This window comes from Chaetura pelagica, unplaced genomic scaffold (genome assembly GCF_000747805.2).
Source record: "Chaetura pelagica isolate M959 unplaced genomic scaffold, ChaPel_1.0 scaffold638, whole genome shotgun sequence".
NCBI classification, from domain to species: Eukaryota; Metazoa; Chordata; class Aves; order Apodiformes; family Apodidae; genus Chaetura; species Chaetura pelagica.
Window position 1 is genome coordinate 66,372 of NW_009954298.1, and position 15,929 is coordinate 82,300.

The window sequence follows — 15,929 nt, forward strand, 5'->3', positions numbered from 1 at the left end:
AAAACATACTTCAGTTCAGTCATCGAAGTTCTCTTGGTGAACTTAGTGCCGTGGAACTATCTTCATGAAGAACCTGCAAACTGCTACTATACTCAAATAACTACAACTATACTCAAATGACTACAACACTTAAGAAATACTACCACTTAGGGAAAATTTGACTTCTAGTAAGCTCATTGAGAGATCTGAGAGAAATTTAAATCAGTAGGAAAACATCTACTTGGAACCTATAATTTGGCATGTCCACATTTTGAAGCTCAAATGCTTCAATTCTGAATGCTATAGATTGTCTTAACGCAGCAGTTGCTACAAAGCATGAGAAAGGAAACAATTTACCCATAGGAATTCCATTACTTTTTTCGTTAGAATAATGAAAAAAGTGATTGCTCTGAAGTTTGCAGATCCCTTAGTAAAAGAGCTCCTTTTAGCTTACCAACTTAGGATCTGTCTCTTAAACTGAGATGGTTAGAGCTATCTCCTTACTCAGAGTAGTTCACACACTTCGTACAGTCACCAAGTTCCACAAAACAATGTGATCTTTGTACACTTGCACAGTACTTTGTATACAGCAACACTAACTGCTTCAAACTGTGGCAGACACATTTATTTCTAATAAAGATTTTATGATTCGGTTCAGAAGTGGAGTTCTCTCCCATTTACTTGATGTCCAGCACCTCACACAAACGTGAGTGCCCACGTTGATTGAGGTCTGCTGACCAACACTGTAAGCTGAAAGGAAATCTTGGGTTTAAGGCACCCAGAAAGCATCTTGCTGTACAAATCCTACCTCCATTACTGTAGTTCCCACCTCTGCTTCCCTTGCAAATGTATCACTTTATTGAAAGGGAAGTGGAAACAGATACAACTATTTAATGTTCAAAGTGTAAACGTTTGTAACCTTTGGGACCTACTGCTTCAGGTGCAGCTAGTTAGATGATACCACAATCCTTTTAAGTAAAATCGGCCTGTTTTTTCTCTTATTGCACATTTCATTACATCTGCTGCAAAAAATAAGCAGAGATATTTCCTGTTGCTTTGATGTTATAAGCACTTGCAATAGTTTTAGATTGTTTTAAAATTTCCCAATAAACGTGTCAAGAGGAAAAGACATATAGTTCCCCAGTTGGTTTAAGAAGGCAGATTCCAGAGCAGGGAAGACTTCAAGGTACAGGTTCCCCTCTGTATCTCTTTAGTTTGAAGCTGCCTAAGTATTGTCTTTGAGGCATGCCTACAATTTTTATGGGGTGCACCCAAGATCTACATTCCCAAGCTTCCCTAGGGGACAGATTCAAATTTGTGAACTCCACCTCGAACCCAAGCAACGGAGGGCAAATGCCTGTCATGGTCTTTGTCTGATTCAGGTTGGCTCTGGGCACGCTCTGGCTTGGGGTTAGAAGAAGGTGGGTCAGGCTGCTGCACAGACATAGTCCTGCGGAGATGATTTCTTTTGCGCAAAAACTCAGGTTGGGAGTGGAGGCCAAAGCTGCCTTTTCTCAAGATCATCCGAGAGTTGTTCTTCTTGGGTCGTGAATGGAGACTGAACTCCAGCGAGGCCAAGTGAGCTGCATAACCTTCACTGAGGAACTGAAATACGAAGAAAAGAAAGGGAATGACTAATTACTGCTGCCTTGACCTAGGAGCTCCATTAGAAATTAAGTTCCTACCTTTGGCATCCCAGTTAGATACCTACAGAGTAGTAACACTCTTCTTCCGTCACTTTAAGTGACCTGTTCCATTCCATTCTCTATTCACCCCATCAGAAAATGCCTCATCTGAAACAAAACTGCCCTTCTGTCTCAGAAACATTGTCTCTGCTCTTTATAATTTCTATGTGTGTGTTTGCACATGCATGCATTTCCTTGTTCCCCCATAGGACTTCCTGATCGAGTAGCAAGACCTACTTACTTGACACTGTGCCTGGTATTTCTTTGTTGATCTCCCAACTATGTAGATCTGGGATGGTGACAGAGCCAAGACATTGTACACAGAAATATCCTTCATTGAACCGTATGCAGCACAGATTTTGATGTGGCACTGAAACAAATATTACTTCCAAAGTGAACACTGTTAAATTCTATGCATTACTAGGACAGCACTTGTTTTGCAATGAAGCAGCAGATGAGTTCATTGTAAACAACCTCGTTCTGTAAATCACAGGTTAAATCTGCCTGCCTGCATGCCAGCAAGGACTACAGATACCCACAAAGGGAAGAACTAGCAGTTCATCTTTTTATTTGTCATGCCAGGAGGTCCCTTTGGATGTTTTATCAGCCTGCTGTGCAGTTTAAAATGTAATAAAAGGAAATTAGGAATGGCAAAAAGACTTTGAAATAGCCAGTGAAATTTACTTTTCAAAAGGAAGGGAGATCCCTAACTTCACTGAATGACACTGTCTAGAAAATGGTTTTAAGGCTACAAACAGGTTTCTAGTACCTCTTGCATAAGATTCCGGAGAAAAATGGTCTTTTGTCGCAGTGGGTCATGAACAAGTCCATCTGAGAAAAAGATCATCCCTTGTGGAAAGTTATGTTGAGACAACCATGAAACTACACGCTGTTTTTGCATATCTGGACGACCAGTAATATAGATAATCAGATAGCCCAGGTCCTGCCAATGCCTGTTAGAAACAGCAGGTAGATTATGTAGATGCAGAAAGAAACAATACTCACAGGTCAGATCATCACTTCTTTACTCAACACAGACCCACTTCAAAGTTGGATGTATTCCCCAATAAGTGGAAAGCAGCATGCCTAAATCTCTGCTCCTATTGAGAAATTAAGTAATAGTGTCTACATATTGAGAGAGATGGAGGGAAGCAAGACAGATTCTTGTAAACTATATGTGAGAGCTATTTTTAAATGTGTTTAGAATAGACCTTGCTACACATCAAGTCCCACTATCTTTGAAACCTTTAGTGACATTTCCTGCCATTTCAGCTGTAAGCAGTGCAGACTCTTGAAAACTGACATCCCTCCACTCCCATGTAAGTTCCAAAATGAGAGTTGTATTTCCCTGCCCAGTGTGACATTAACAAACTTCCAAGAATGGATTAAATGCCTTTTGATTTTCCTCCAAAAAATGCTCTTGCATTCATGGCACTTTATATTTCTGAAGTGGAATTATATCCTCATTGAAAGCTAGCAAAACACAAAATACACATTGCTAATGACAACACAGGGAATCATCATTAATTCACTGCCACATTTCCAAGAAGCAACTTTTAGCCTCTAGGCAACTTAAACTACAAATTTCAAAGTAAACCATAGCATCCTAAGATTCCTCTGATAAACAGACAGACTTGATGTCCAAGCAAATACAGAAATCTATATGCAAAGAATCCTGGCCTTTAAAGAATTGTTGTTTGTTTAGTTAAAAAAAAAAATAAATCTATTCTGCCCTCTTCCTTCCTATTGTGTTGAAACAGGAAAGTCAGATTTAAAAAGTGAGGTGTGCAAAACTCACTTACCTGACAACATCAACGGCCCCAGCTCGGACTTTGGGGTCACTTCCCATAATTGAAACACTTGCTGCAAATGAACCGTCAATGCTGAACACAACACATTCCATTCCTCGGGGAAGAACAGTCAGGTAACTGGTGGCACTGCTCTGATCTCCTCTGAAGAGCCAAAACAATAAATACATGTAAAAAGAAAAATGTCAGAATGTATTTACTGCACATTGCAGTTAGGACCTGAAATTAGAACTTTCTGGATCAACAGTTCAAAAAATTGCTGTCAAATAGGGCTTCAGATTTCAGTTCTATGTGGGGCAACTAAAACTTAGACTTTTAGGAGATAGCTTTCCAAGGAGAAATTTGGAAGCTGACTTCAATAGAAATCACACATGTATAAATACCTAAAAGAATGAGAGGGAAAAGAAAACCAAGACAGCCTAAAGTACTCAAACTACTACTCAAACATATATACAAGCATATATAGGTCTTATATATGTACACACATAAGACATGAACATATTCACACTTAGCACACAGAAATTAGCTACATTTTTTGCCAGAAGCCCACAGCACTGGCAAATTATTAGAAGTTACAAGGGAAGGATTTATATGCATGTTTTATTGGTATGCACTTACACACATCAGCTTTTCTCCATTAGATATAAAGCTGGTAATATCAGCATTACCCATGAGAATGCCAATCCAGAAAAGTGTAAAAAAAACCACAAAACAAAACAAAAGCCTAATCCCAAACAAAACCTAAACCAAAAGAGAAATACAATCATAGATGGCTTTGAAAGACATGTAAAATGCAATCATCTCCTTATGATGTATTCTCCCCAAGAGGTCTGGACATTAGTGCTAGTTTGGGCACGTCCAAACTGGCCAGTAAACAGATGCTCTTTGCTCCAAAGCTAAGCTGACAAGACAGTGGCAAGGCCAAGAAAAGATAACTAACAGTCCAAAATGTCCCTCTGCACCCCCTTCAATCTTATACACTTCAGTGTTCCTGATCACAGCTGTAGTCCCAGCTTGGAGCCATTACCTGACCACCATTTTGATCGGATACACACCAACTCTCAGTCTCTTCTGTTTGGGTATGCTGTAGGATATCCGGCCACTACTGTTGGATATCTCTGTGTCAAAGTACACCCACCTACCCGAAGATGGCTCAGTCATTATGAAGATATCAACCTGCAAAAACAACAGAAGGGTCATCTGGGGGTTGTCAGTGGGCAACACACTCCCTATTAACAAGGCCTACCAAGCACAGATCATGCTTATCTATCTAACTATACCTGGAACTAAATGCTTAACAGAAGATTGAAGGAACTTCAAAACCCAGTAAAAACTTCACAGAGGGTGCTCTCAATTAGAAAATGCTTTCTAACACACAAGATTTTACTGACTTGATTACTTAAAGCACTCAGCAATGCAGGTGTAAAATGAAGACACAGAGCTCAGAAATCTGGCAGGAATCCTAAACTAGAAAAAATAATTTAAGTTTGCATGTGAATATTACATTTTTGCAGACAAAACCTAAAAAAGCAAAAATTTCATCTGGCTATTAGCAAAATGAAATCTTTCTCAAATTTTAACCTTGCCTACAAATGCAAAACCTAAAGACTTCAAATTATCAATATTTTTTTCCAAAAGGTCTGTTTGATCAATATGATTTTCTTCAACTGAAATATTTAATAAAAATGAATGTAAAGTGTATTAAATATTGAACTGTCACGTTTTAGCAATAAGTATATAAGTAAATCCAAGAGAGGTATCTGCCAAGTTCTCCTTCTGTACTCAATACTTGGCTTTGTTAGCTGTATTTTTGTTGCCTGGCTACTGCAGGCAGCTTTAGCAGTGACAGTTCCAATCATGTCATATTACTACTAAAATTCTAAAACTAATCTTTATTGTTTTATATATAAGAGCAACAGCAGCCATCTAGCCTCTAGAATCCCTATTCCTTTATTTAGTTTTCTTACCTGGATAGGAAGATACACATTTTTCTTTTAGCGATCTGCCAAGCAACATAAAACCTTTTTTCCTCCTTGCTAAAAAAGTGTCCAGAGGGTGGTACAACTGGATGGCAGGTTCAGAATCACTGCACAGCACACTCATCATTAACCAGAGGAGATGGCCAGCACCATGTAAGAATGAGGAAAGCTGAGAAAAAGGTCAGCTATAAGGAAAGCCCACTTACGGCACACTTTTGCTGAAGTGGTGGGGGCTAGTGACATACTCCCTCTCACTGTAAGGGCTTTCTCTGGTACTATCAGTGTGTGTTACATTCAACAACTGTTTCTAGTAAATGCAGATTCAGAAAAATAAGAAAATTTATAACCAAACTTTACCTTTTCACCTGTTAAAGCTACCATGTCCAGAGGTCCATACATAAAGCGCCCAACCAGTACCTGAGGACCATCTTCTGCTGCAATGACGTCATTAGCTCGGTGATTAGCAGTGACATTCTGAAATAAGAGCAGAAGGTAGGAAGGGCAGTATTTGCTACTGTCTCTTACTTTACTATGAATTGTGACAGAAACACAGCCCTGGATAAGTGTGTCTGAGGTACTTCATGTAGCTTAGAGCACCTCGTGAAACTGCCTTCCTATTTCAGCTTGAGTGAGGTCTCCAGGAATGCTGGGTTCCTGAATAGACTATAGTGAAAGTGCTCAAGATGACCAAATAAGAGAGAACATTTAAGGGAATGCCAGTTACCTTCTCCTTCAAACTTTGCCACAGATGCACACAATTATGAGCAAGACACAGGCACCTTGATTGACATTTGTAACTGAAGTGGCATCTGAGCAATGACAAAAAGATTTTTTCTTGAGTTATGGATTCATCTAGCACTGAAGAAAACAGAAAAACAACCTCTTTGCTTAACTGAAAGTTAAGGCCCGTCTTTTATTTAAAGAACAAACTATGCTTTCTCTCAACACGTAGTGATAAACCAAGAATAAATTGTTCCTATTCCCTAACAGTTAATTTGTTTCCCTTTGGATTACGCCAGCAGTTTTCAAGCTCTTTAGTAATATTCAGTTACATAAACACATACTTTGTGAGACCATACTCCATTTAAATTGCTGCCAAACCCAAGTTCTATAGCTGCCATAAATATTCAGATCTTTACTTACTCTCAATTTGACATGTGTCCTTTTGCGTAGCCATTTTTCTCGTGGATTGGATGGACTTAATGTTCCTGGATCCAGGTTGTCCCTTTCCTTGAAATCTACATTTTCATACCTCATCACCTGAAATTATATTAATATTTTAATAAACAGTATATGTCCTGGGAGTCCTGGTACTTGGCAAAGAAAGGAGAAGTGCACTGCTGCCTCAGCCGAACAGCACTGCAGAGCCAAAAGCACAACTAAAGTAGAAAGAGCTGTGTTCACATTAATTGTATGGACAAACTGTTTTATGTCTGTTGGCCAACACCTGATCTCAAGTAATTATTGAACAGCTATTCCTTCAAAAACAGGAGGAAATTAATACATAACACAGGGTTATACTGATCTGGAGCATGGGAGGGGTGAGTAAAGTATGCATGACAGTGCATTGCTCCCAGTTCCACAGTCAGCAGTAAGAACGCCAGCCAGCAGTGCTAATGGTGGGCTCACTGCCCACTTCTCCAGTAAATCCACATCTGTCATTCCTACGTGCAGTTGTATGTGATACAACCACAGTTAGTCATCTGACTGAAAGAAAAGATTAAAAGACCAATCACCCTTGGAAGATGCAATTCACAATCACAAGCTTATTTGTTGCAAGGAGAAAAAAAAAGATAAATGACCTGTCTTAAAATGAAGGCCACAACATCTGTTGATTCCCAGTAGCTGGCATGGAAGAGATGTGGCAGGGCCACAGTTGGAAAAGCTGTCAGCACATCTGGACAATACAAGGCATAATCTATTCGTTTTGTTCCCCACCACTTTGCCGTAACTACAAAAGACCCAAACAAAACAGCATCAAATTTATTTATGATATCTTCTTAATAAATCTCTTGCTGTCTTTATCTTAAGCTAAATAATTGAATGAGGTCTTCTGCTTTTTTAATCTTGACATTTAGAGCCTGATAAAGGTACCATCACTTAAATGTCTGAAATCTAAAAAGTTTTATTTTGGTCCAAGTTTTGGAGCAGAAACCACCTCAGCACGATTCCCATTGCTTCCTGGTCCATGGAAAATGTACAATGAAGGGCTAGTACTTTTATGATCATGTTATAGAGTAAGAACTTTAAATGCTTCCCAAATAGTCAATGGAATATTGATGTACGACTATAGTTCATAACAGGACAATGTAAGGATCTATAGTACTTTTAATTATGAGTAACAAATCTTATCTGTCTATATTTATTAATTCATGCCTGAAGCATGCTATCAAACCCCTGTTAGTACAGAACCCTTAATGGGGAAACTTGATATAAAACTGTGACTTCATGTCTATTACTTTATCTACTTAATTACAATCAGAAGAGGAAGCTAAATTGTGTTATTTAAAATTGCAGCATCTTAGGCTGTTCTTATTCTTCCCAAATTTCCAAGTAGGCAATTTTCTTTTTCATAGTATATTTTTCCACAGAAAGAATATGGAGGGGAAGGGTAGCTGCCTTATCAGAGAGCACACAGGGCACCAGGCTTCACTCACTGTTGGTGAAGTATGCAGATGGCAAACTTTCTGTTGACCCTGAGTTTTCACTGTTTGTGCTGGCCAAGCTTAACTTTCTTGTTTTTCCTTGTGGTTGATCAAATGCGTTTGGAGATCCAGGACTCTCCTGAGAGAAAGGTACGTTTAAAGAGCAATCCTCAAGGAACAGAGCACTGTGGTTGTGGATAGCATCACCTGCAGGTTACAGAAATAAAAATATTATAAAAAATACTCATGGGATGAACAATGTGGCTTTCAAACTAGTATGTGTGTGTGTCCTTATTTATTTTAAATACAGAGCTAATGAGCAGTTTCTTTAAAATTATCAGATTTAATGACCATGGATGAAATTCCTTCACAATAAGAAGAGCAGCACGAGACAGCATGACTACATGGAGAAAGCACACACTACTGCCATCAAAATGCAATGGTAGCTGAGTGCTTTTGCAAGATCTTTCAACCTAGTTAATGATATAGGGAGGTTATTTTCCTTCACTCTCAATCCTACACATTTTCACGTAAATTCTCAGAGAAGAGCTACACAGCCCTGGGAGTCTGTGATACTTCTGTCCTCTTCTTGACAAAAGCAAAATCACTTGAAAAAGAGAACCTTCAGCAAGGCTGTCTGCTGGTCTGCGTGTCCCCAAATGGAACGGAACTCTTGTTCATTCATGCCACTGACAAAGTTATGGGTCACAGGTAACATCTCTACTTTAGGAAACAAAACACAGACTTCCTCCAGAGGGGTTCTGGAACATGTAAGAACAGACATGCACTTTAATAAAAACATTACTGATAATTTTGCTTGAGGCAGCCTACATATCCCTCCTGCACATAGTAAGGCAGACCTCAACTGAAAGAGAGGATGTACAGCAAAGTGCATATCAAAAGCAGTGGATTCCTCAGCGCTATTTTTCAGAGAACAATCCTCTCAGAAGGATTAATACAGTGAACAAAAGAAAAAGAAACCCAATTTAATGCACACAACAATAAAGAAAGCAGACAATCCTGATGAAGTATTGCTTTGTTTCTGAGAGTATTTCAGTCCCATTCAAATAAAATAAACGTGCTATGCTCATCTTTCACATGGTCTTGAGTTGGGGACTGTGTCATATGATTTTTATGCAATGGACGCCTGGAATAAATTTCTCTTCAACTTTTCAGGTCTTAGCAGCTCTCAATGCGACAAATACCTCCATTAACGGTGCACACAGGAGAACACAAGCTTCTGTTTTCAAGGTCACCATAACTTAAAAAAATACACTGGAAGTCTAAGTGTCTACAGATTATCAGAACTGGTAAAACCTGTCACCATTAAATGAAAAGGAATAGCAGCATAGCTCCCTACGATTTCCTCCCTTCCAAAAGCAGACATGGCTAGAAAGATCCTCACTTGCTTTGGCATAAGCCTGAAGATCTCAACTGCATGAGACAACACAAGAAGCTGCCCTGCAAATCAGATTAAAAAATTAATTCTAACAGTTTGTGATGGATATGTATTTTGGACAGAATGTGTTCCAATAGTAGTTTCCATGGGAACATGTGCTTTGAGGAACTGCAATGTTCTGTTCTTTCAAAGGAACCTTCTTGATGCCTTGCAGTAGGGTATTTGTGGCTACAGGAAAGCTTGGTGAAGTTGTAAAGAATGGAAGGCTACTTTTATTACTCCCTTTGTCTCAGGCAAAATCTACACTACAATGCAGAAAACTGAGGAGAAAACACAACGCTTCTCCTAATACTTACCTCATAAGATGAGAAAGTATCAAGCAGGTTTTTTTTGGTCAAAGAAGCAATAAGAAGATCTGATTCTGTGTCATTTCGCATACTGAACAGCTAGGCACCCAGTACTTCTGACAACAAATCCCAAATGATGTGTCCTACTGCAGAGAGTAGTAGAATCTACGGACATAAGCAGTAAAGAACAGGGAAGCTGCCAACCTCCCCTATCTGAACCAGAACCCTGATCCAAACATCAACCAACAGGAAGGTGCAATGAATCCTATTAACAAGAGCTATATCTCCATGACTGGCAGTGTTCTGATAAATAATTAAAAAAGCAGTGCTTACAAACAAATTTCTGCTCCTGGACTTTTTGTTGCTCTGCTGAAACAGTCATAAATTGACCCTAACCTAATCCTCCACCATTAGAATTTTGCAAGAGTTTTGGATTTTCATTCCCACTAAAATGGAGGTAGAGAGAGAAGTTAAAAATAGTAACCTTGCATAGAGTAAAAAACATGTTGTCAGCCAACATATCTTTTACCATTTTCCATATTATTGACTTGCTTAAGTTTAGCTTGGTAAGGGGTCTGGTGCCCTGAAACCCATTGTTTATTTTGTAATACTGTTATTCTAAGCTCAGTAACCTTTCTCCTTATGGAGAGATCAAATAAACAAAACGGAAGGCAATTTTGGCAGTTTTTTTCTCTCCTGTTTCCTAAATTATCTTTGGTTTAAACATGTAGGGCAGCCTGCCTGCATCTCTGTAGGTCAGGTCTTTGCTGAATTGTGAAAGAGCACTGGCTAGAAATTAATAAAATACACATAAAACTAATTTTTTTTTCTAAAAGCCCTGTGCTCAACTTCTGACTAGGACAGTCTACTCGCATAATTTTTCCATTTAAATAAATGGAACAAATACTTTCACAAAAATCACAGAATGTCTTTGGTTGGAAGAGACCTCCAAGATCATCTAGTGCAACCCTAGACCTAACACCACAAGCTCACCACTAAACCATGTCCCTAAGCACCAGGTCCACAACAGAATCAGAGAAAATACCAAAGGCTCTAAGAGTCACTAAAGGTTCTTATAATTTATCCTACTAATCTAAATTTACTAGCATGCTTGGTAAGATATAAAATAAAGGCAGATAATTTTACAGAGACTAATCTTTGATAGTTACGATAGTTACAGCTAATACAAAGAGGCAAAGCAACTTTCTCAAGGCCACACAGTAACTGCCTCCAGACAAAATTAACAATCCTTTATTTTATCCCTATACAATTGGAGAAGTACTGCACCTTCAGACTCTAATTTCTAACTATTCATAATGAAGTAGACCAGCTGAATCAGCCATAGCCTGGACTAACAGTTCTGCATATTTCTTATAATAAAATTTAGTGAGAGAAAACTTTTGCAATATTTAAGTTGTGCTGCAAAGTCAAATGTGATGTAGAAGCTCCAACAGTAAAGAGGATTATTATTATCTATGTTCTGATACGGCAAATGTCTAAAAAGTAGAACAGATTGAAACCAGGTGTTATGAATTAACACATAACAAGCATATTTTTAACCCTGAAGAAGATATTATGTATCATATCAGAAGCAGCAAAGCAACAAAAGGAATTAAATCCCACATGTTACTAAGTGTCAAAAGACATGACTGCTGGCAGATCAGAGACCTGTCACAAAGCTAAGGCTCACTTACAATAGCTACAAAAGCACTCTGGTTATGAAATATCAACTAGGCACGGCTGAGAAAGCTGCTGTTTAATGAAAGGTCACGACAGCATGGCTTTCTCTGGGCTGCAACGTAATCTGAACTCTGACATCGCCCTTATAATAAATAAATAAAAAATCTCACCAGTTTATAAATGACATTTTTGTCTGAACCATTATCTATTACTATGTGTTCTGTCAGCAATCGCCACAGAAGAAAGAGTTACAAAGATAAATGTTTTCTCCACCTGCTTTGTATGTCTGGCAGTGCTTTCAATGCAGTTTCTCTTGATTTCACTCATCTGTGTATCACTGCAACACTAGATAAATGTCCCCTTAAGAGGTGACTTCTGAAAAAGTGGAATACCTAACATGATTATTTCCATTTTATCTATCCACTGCACAGGTCAAAGCTGTCTCAGATATTAAAATTTATTATTTGCTAATTTCTCTTTACGTATAATGTATTGACTCTCCCATGCATTCAGAAAAACTAATTTAAATAATGCCTTAAATAATTTTATTTCATTAAGCTATTTTATCAATAGCCAAATAATGTCATCACATCCACATTAGGAATTGTATCAACAGAAGATGCTGTTGCAACTGACCAAGTAATTGACAGAATGAAGAATAATTTTGTGCTACTGTCAAAATCAAACCTGGTAAGAGTCAGCTTTCATCATCATTAAGCTCCTAGTAGATCAATCCATCACATACACAAATACCACATTACTACAAACTCAATGGCCCTGGGACAGACTTTGTGCTAAGTATTGATGCCTGCTGAATGCAAAAGGCAATTGTCTAGATAACCATGTGCCCTGATTTTTAATTCTCCCATTTGTCTCAGATGTTTACTGAAAATCAATGTAAAAACTAAATTTGAAAAAATAAAAGCTTCAAAGCAAATGCCATGCACAGAGCAGTTGGCTCCAAGTGCCTAATTTGATTAGCAAGAACTGAAAAACAGCTACAGAAATCCGACCACCCCCCAGTTTTCATCATATTCTCCACCCTGTGTATCACTGAACTGTTCTACGTATCAGATGGTCAAAGTGTCTTCTGTCAGTAAATTTTTTTCATGCAGCTTCCAGATCAGATTTTCCACAGAGGCACCCATCAGGAATGACAGGACGACAACAGAATAATTCTTACTTTAATCATCATTTTTTATGAGAAAAGGAAAGGGAATGAGATTGTTTAATGACATGAAAGATTAACACAAAAGGCTGTCTTCAGCAGTGCATAATAATTAGAGTTTGGTATGACTAGGTGTCATCATAAGTGATTAGTAAACTACCATTTCAGTTGACATCACAAAAGCTCTCATTTTAAGAAATGCTTTCATGAGCCCAGGCATCAGAAAAAGGAAAAAAAATTTACACAGTCACTAGAATCAGTCCTTCGTGAATGAAGAACCTTAAACTTCAAAAGGATCACAAAACACTTGCATTTAAATGAGAAGATTTGCATTCACTGAAATACAGCCAAGCTTATGTGTAAAGCACAGAGATGGTTCTACTCTGCACAGAGGTTTAAATACAAAACCACACCATGGAACATATGCTGACTGTTAGCACTCAGGAATTTTTATAATACAGAAAACAGGCAGGGTTTCCAGATTTACAAGCTCTGCAGGGAACTCTTCTGGCACAGTGCCTTAGATGAACTCAAAAAGAACACCAATTGCACCCAAATAACATTTAAAGCCTCTGCTTCAAGAGCCACTGTATCTGAAGGGTTTACTTTAACACAACAAAGCTGGTAAAATGTACCAAGGCAAGGTTTTCAATTTAAAAAACAGCCTAAGGAAACTATTCTTCCTATGACAGTTATGTAAAGGGGTCTCAACTTTTCAAGATAGCCTTAGGTATGTCTCAGTGACAGAATTTGTGCCTAACTAACCAGCAGGATTTCCAAGGGTGCAGTTAAGCTTTACAATAACATCAAATCAGAATGCAAAGTAGGGTCTATATTTCCATTGAAGGAAAACTCAGGCACAGGGGTGAGAAGAGTGTGTATGCTAGTGCACAGAACATGTTCCAAATTATGTTTCTCTTAGAGCCAACAAATAAAAATCACTGCCTTTTCCCTGTATCAGCCTCCAGTCTTAAACTCTGAATCCTGAAAAGCCTTTTGAAATACCCTACTGAGGCTTAAATTCATGTCTGAATCTGTAGGAAAAAGAATAAATCTAACATGTAAATGTACAGATAGAGACTGATTAATTCCTCTTTTGCATATGACAAGTCAAGATACTTTACACTTATATTTTATCTCATTTTCTATAAAGTCAGAACAGCACAGTTAATTTTACTAGCACCTTGCTCATCCACATCTTCCACAAATCAGTAAGTTTCTGTTTTTTCCTCGATTCAAAAATGTATTACTCAACATAACTCCTGTTCAGTAGCCTACCTAGGAAAAGAGCAATCAAATGACAATTAGCTCAGTGCTCTGATTTCTCCTAGTCAATATTAGCAATAAATGAACCACAGGTGACCCAGAGAAACAATATCTGAATACCTAGTTAGAGGTAAACTAATTGTAAAAATAAATTGTTGAAAATTATACTCAAAGACATAGAAGTTTGCAAGTGACACTTCAACTAAAGCAGTGGTATAATCTTGCAGCCCCTCTTTAATGCAACCAATATCACAAAGCTCGTATATGAAGATTAACTTTTTCTTGGTAATCATCTTTGATTCTACGCTTGCTAAATATGACTGTGCCATTCTGTCCTGGATGACTTGTTTTTGGCATGTTAGCACATTGGTATTCCAAATCCTCTTTAGCTGTGTAAGGAGAAAATGTTTAAGAGAACAACAGGTAAGAAGGGCAATAAAAACAGACACTGTACCTAACTGGTGAGATCTTCCATCCCCTAGTGGGTATCTCTGGTACCGTGGGACACTGAATGGAGGCAGGAGATGGAATCTTTTCTCCAGCAGTGGTTCAAGTCTGCAGGCCGAGGGGTCAGCAGAATGAAAGAAACTGTACACTTGGCTGCAGGCTGGGTGAATCTGGCATACTTGGATGAGAATGAGACAGAGAAAGAGTTCAGTATTGCCCCTTTACAACTTTCAAGGAGTCTATACAGAACCATGGTTAACACAGTCTTCTGCAAACTCCATATTAGCATTCGTCTGGTCAAACACCATGTTCAGTACAGCATTGGTCCCATGCACAAGCCAAACACATGCTTACCTTGAAACAATGGAGAAAGATGTTAGAGTTTTACTAGAAATTGTCATGGAATATTAGATCTAGTGGCGTTTATCTTAAGTGACATCTCTCACTAGAGCACTCAACATGCAATTAAAAAAACCCTGTCAATTAAAACCACACTGCTTCGGTTCTTTCTTGTTTTCAAGGGCAATAGTCAAGGTATTTATATACAAGCAAAACAACGAGCAAACTTGATACTATACATCTTCCTCTGATGCAGTCACAGAAAGTCATCATGAGCTACATCAGAAAACACTAGATTCTTACAAGTGTTCTCAAGTGCTTTCCATATTGCTGGAAGGACTCTATAAACATTCATGTTCTGGTGTTTGCTGCTATTATTGGTATACAGGAACAAATCTAGATACAGGCTACATTGGTGTTCTAAACTTAAAAACTGAGTTGTAACAGCAGCATTGCCACAAGCAAGTCAGAGCAACACTTTGTTTTCTTCTGGTCTATATAAATGTTTGCTCTTTACAGGCCACACCACAAGCAGGCCAGGTTTGTTGTTTTTTTTTCTCAGATTAGTAAGACAATTAACCTTTTACTGACCATAAAACTAAAAACTTTCTCAAGATACTCTGAGTATTATCATAAATCACATTCAAGGGAACCACTTTACTGCATGTGCTCTGTGACAAACTGTCTAGGACATCTATGTGCACATCACCAAGATGTGCCTCTCAAGAGGCACTCAGCCTCTCAAGAAATGCTTTGGGACAACAGTTCCAATAAGACCTTTATATGGTCCAGTTCTGTCAAACGATGAACATTTTGGCCCACTGAGGAATGAGGTGGGAGCCCTGGTGACAGAGGATATAAAGAAGGCAGAGGTGCTGAATGCCTTCTTTGCCTCTGTCTTTATTCCTGCAGGATTTCCCCATGAGCCCCAGATTCATATAGCCCCAGAAGAAGTCAAGATAGAGGAGGAGTTTGACATAGTAGATGAGGATTGGGTTAGGGATCAGTTGAGTAATCTGGACATCCATAAATCGATGGGTCCAGATGGAATGCACCCAAGGGTGCTGAGGGAGCTGGAGGAGGTCATTGCTAGGCCACTCTCCATCATCTTTGGTAAGTCATGGGCAACAGGAGAGGTGCCTGAGGACTGGAGGACAGCAAATGTCACACCAGTCTACAAGAAGGGC

At 38.6% G+C, this 15,929-nt stretch overlaps 1 protein-coding gene across 1 annotated transcript in view; it reads right to left on the reverse strand.

Moving 5' to 3' along the window:
* Positions 1-1,023: 1,023 nt before the first annotated feature.
* The window catches only part of PITPNM3 (PITPNM family member 3), a 59,094-nt gene continuing 44,188 nt past the window's right edge, over positions 1,024-15,929 (reverse strand). Inside the window, exons 10-19 of the mRNA XM_010003799.1 lie at positions 14,411-14,581; positions 8,109-8,303; positions 7,254-7,402; positions 6,595-6,711; positions 5,809-5,925; positions 4,500-4,648; positions 3,467-3,616; positions 2,434-2,617; positions 1,906-2,034; positions 1,024-1,584 (exon numbers count right to left, since the gene is read on the reverse strand). Of these exons, the coding sequence (XP_010002101.1) occupies positions 1,276-1,584; positions 1,906-2,034; positions 2,434-2,617; positions 3,467-3,616; positions 4,500-4,648; positions 5,809-5,925; positions 6,595-6,711; positions 7,254-7,402; positions 8,109-8,303; positions 14,411-14,581 (1,670 nt within the window). The 3' untranslated portion in view covers positions 1,024-1,275. The remainder of the gene's footprint in view (positions 1,585-1,905; positions 2,035-2,433; positions 2,618-3,466; positions 3,617-4,499; positions 4,649-5,808; positions 5,926-6,594; positions 6,712-7,253; positions 7,403-8,108; positions 8,304-14,410; positions 14,582-15,929) is intronic.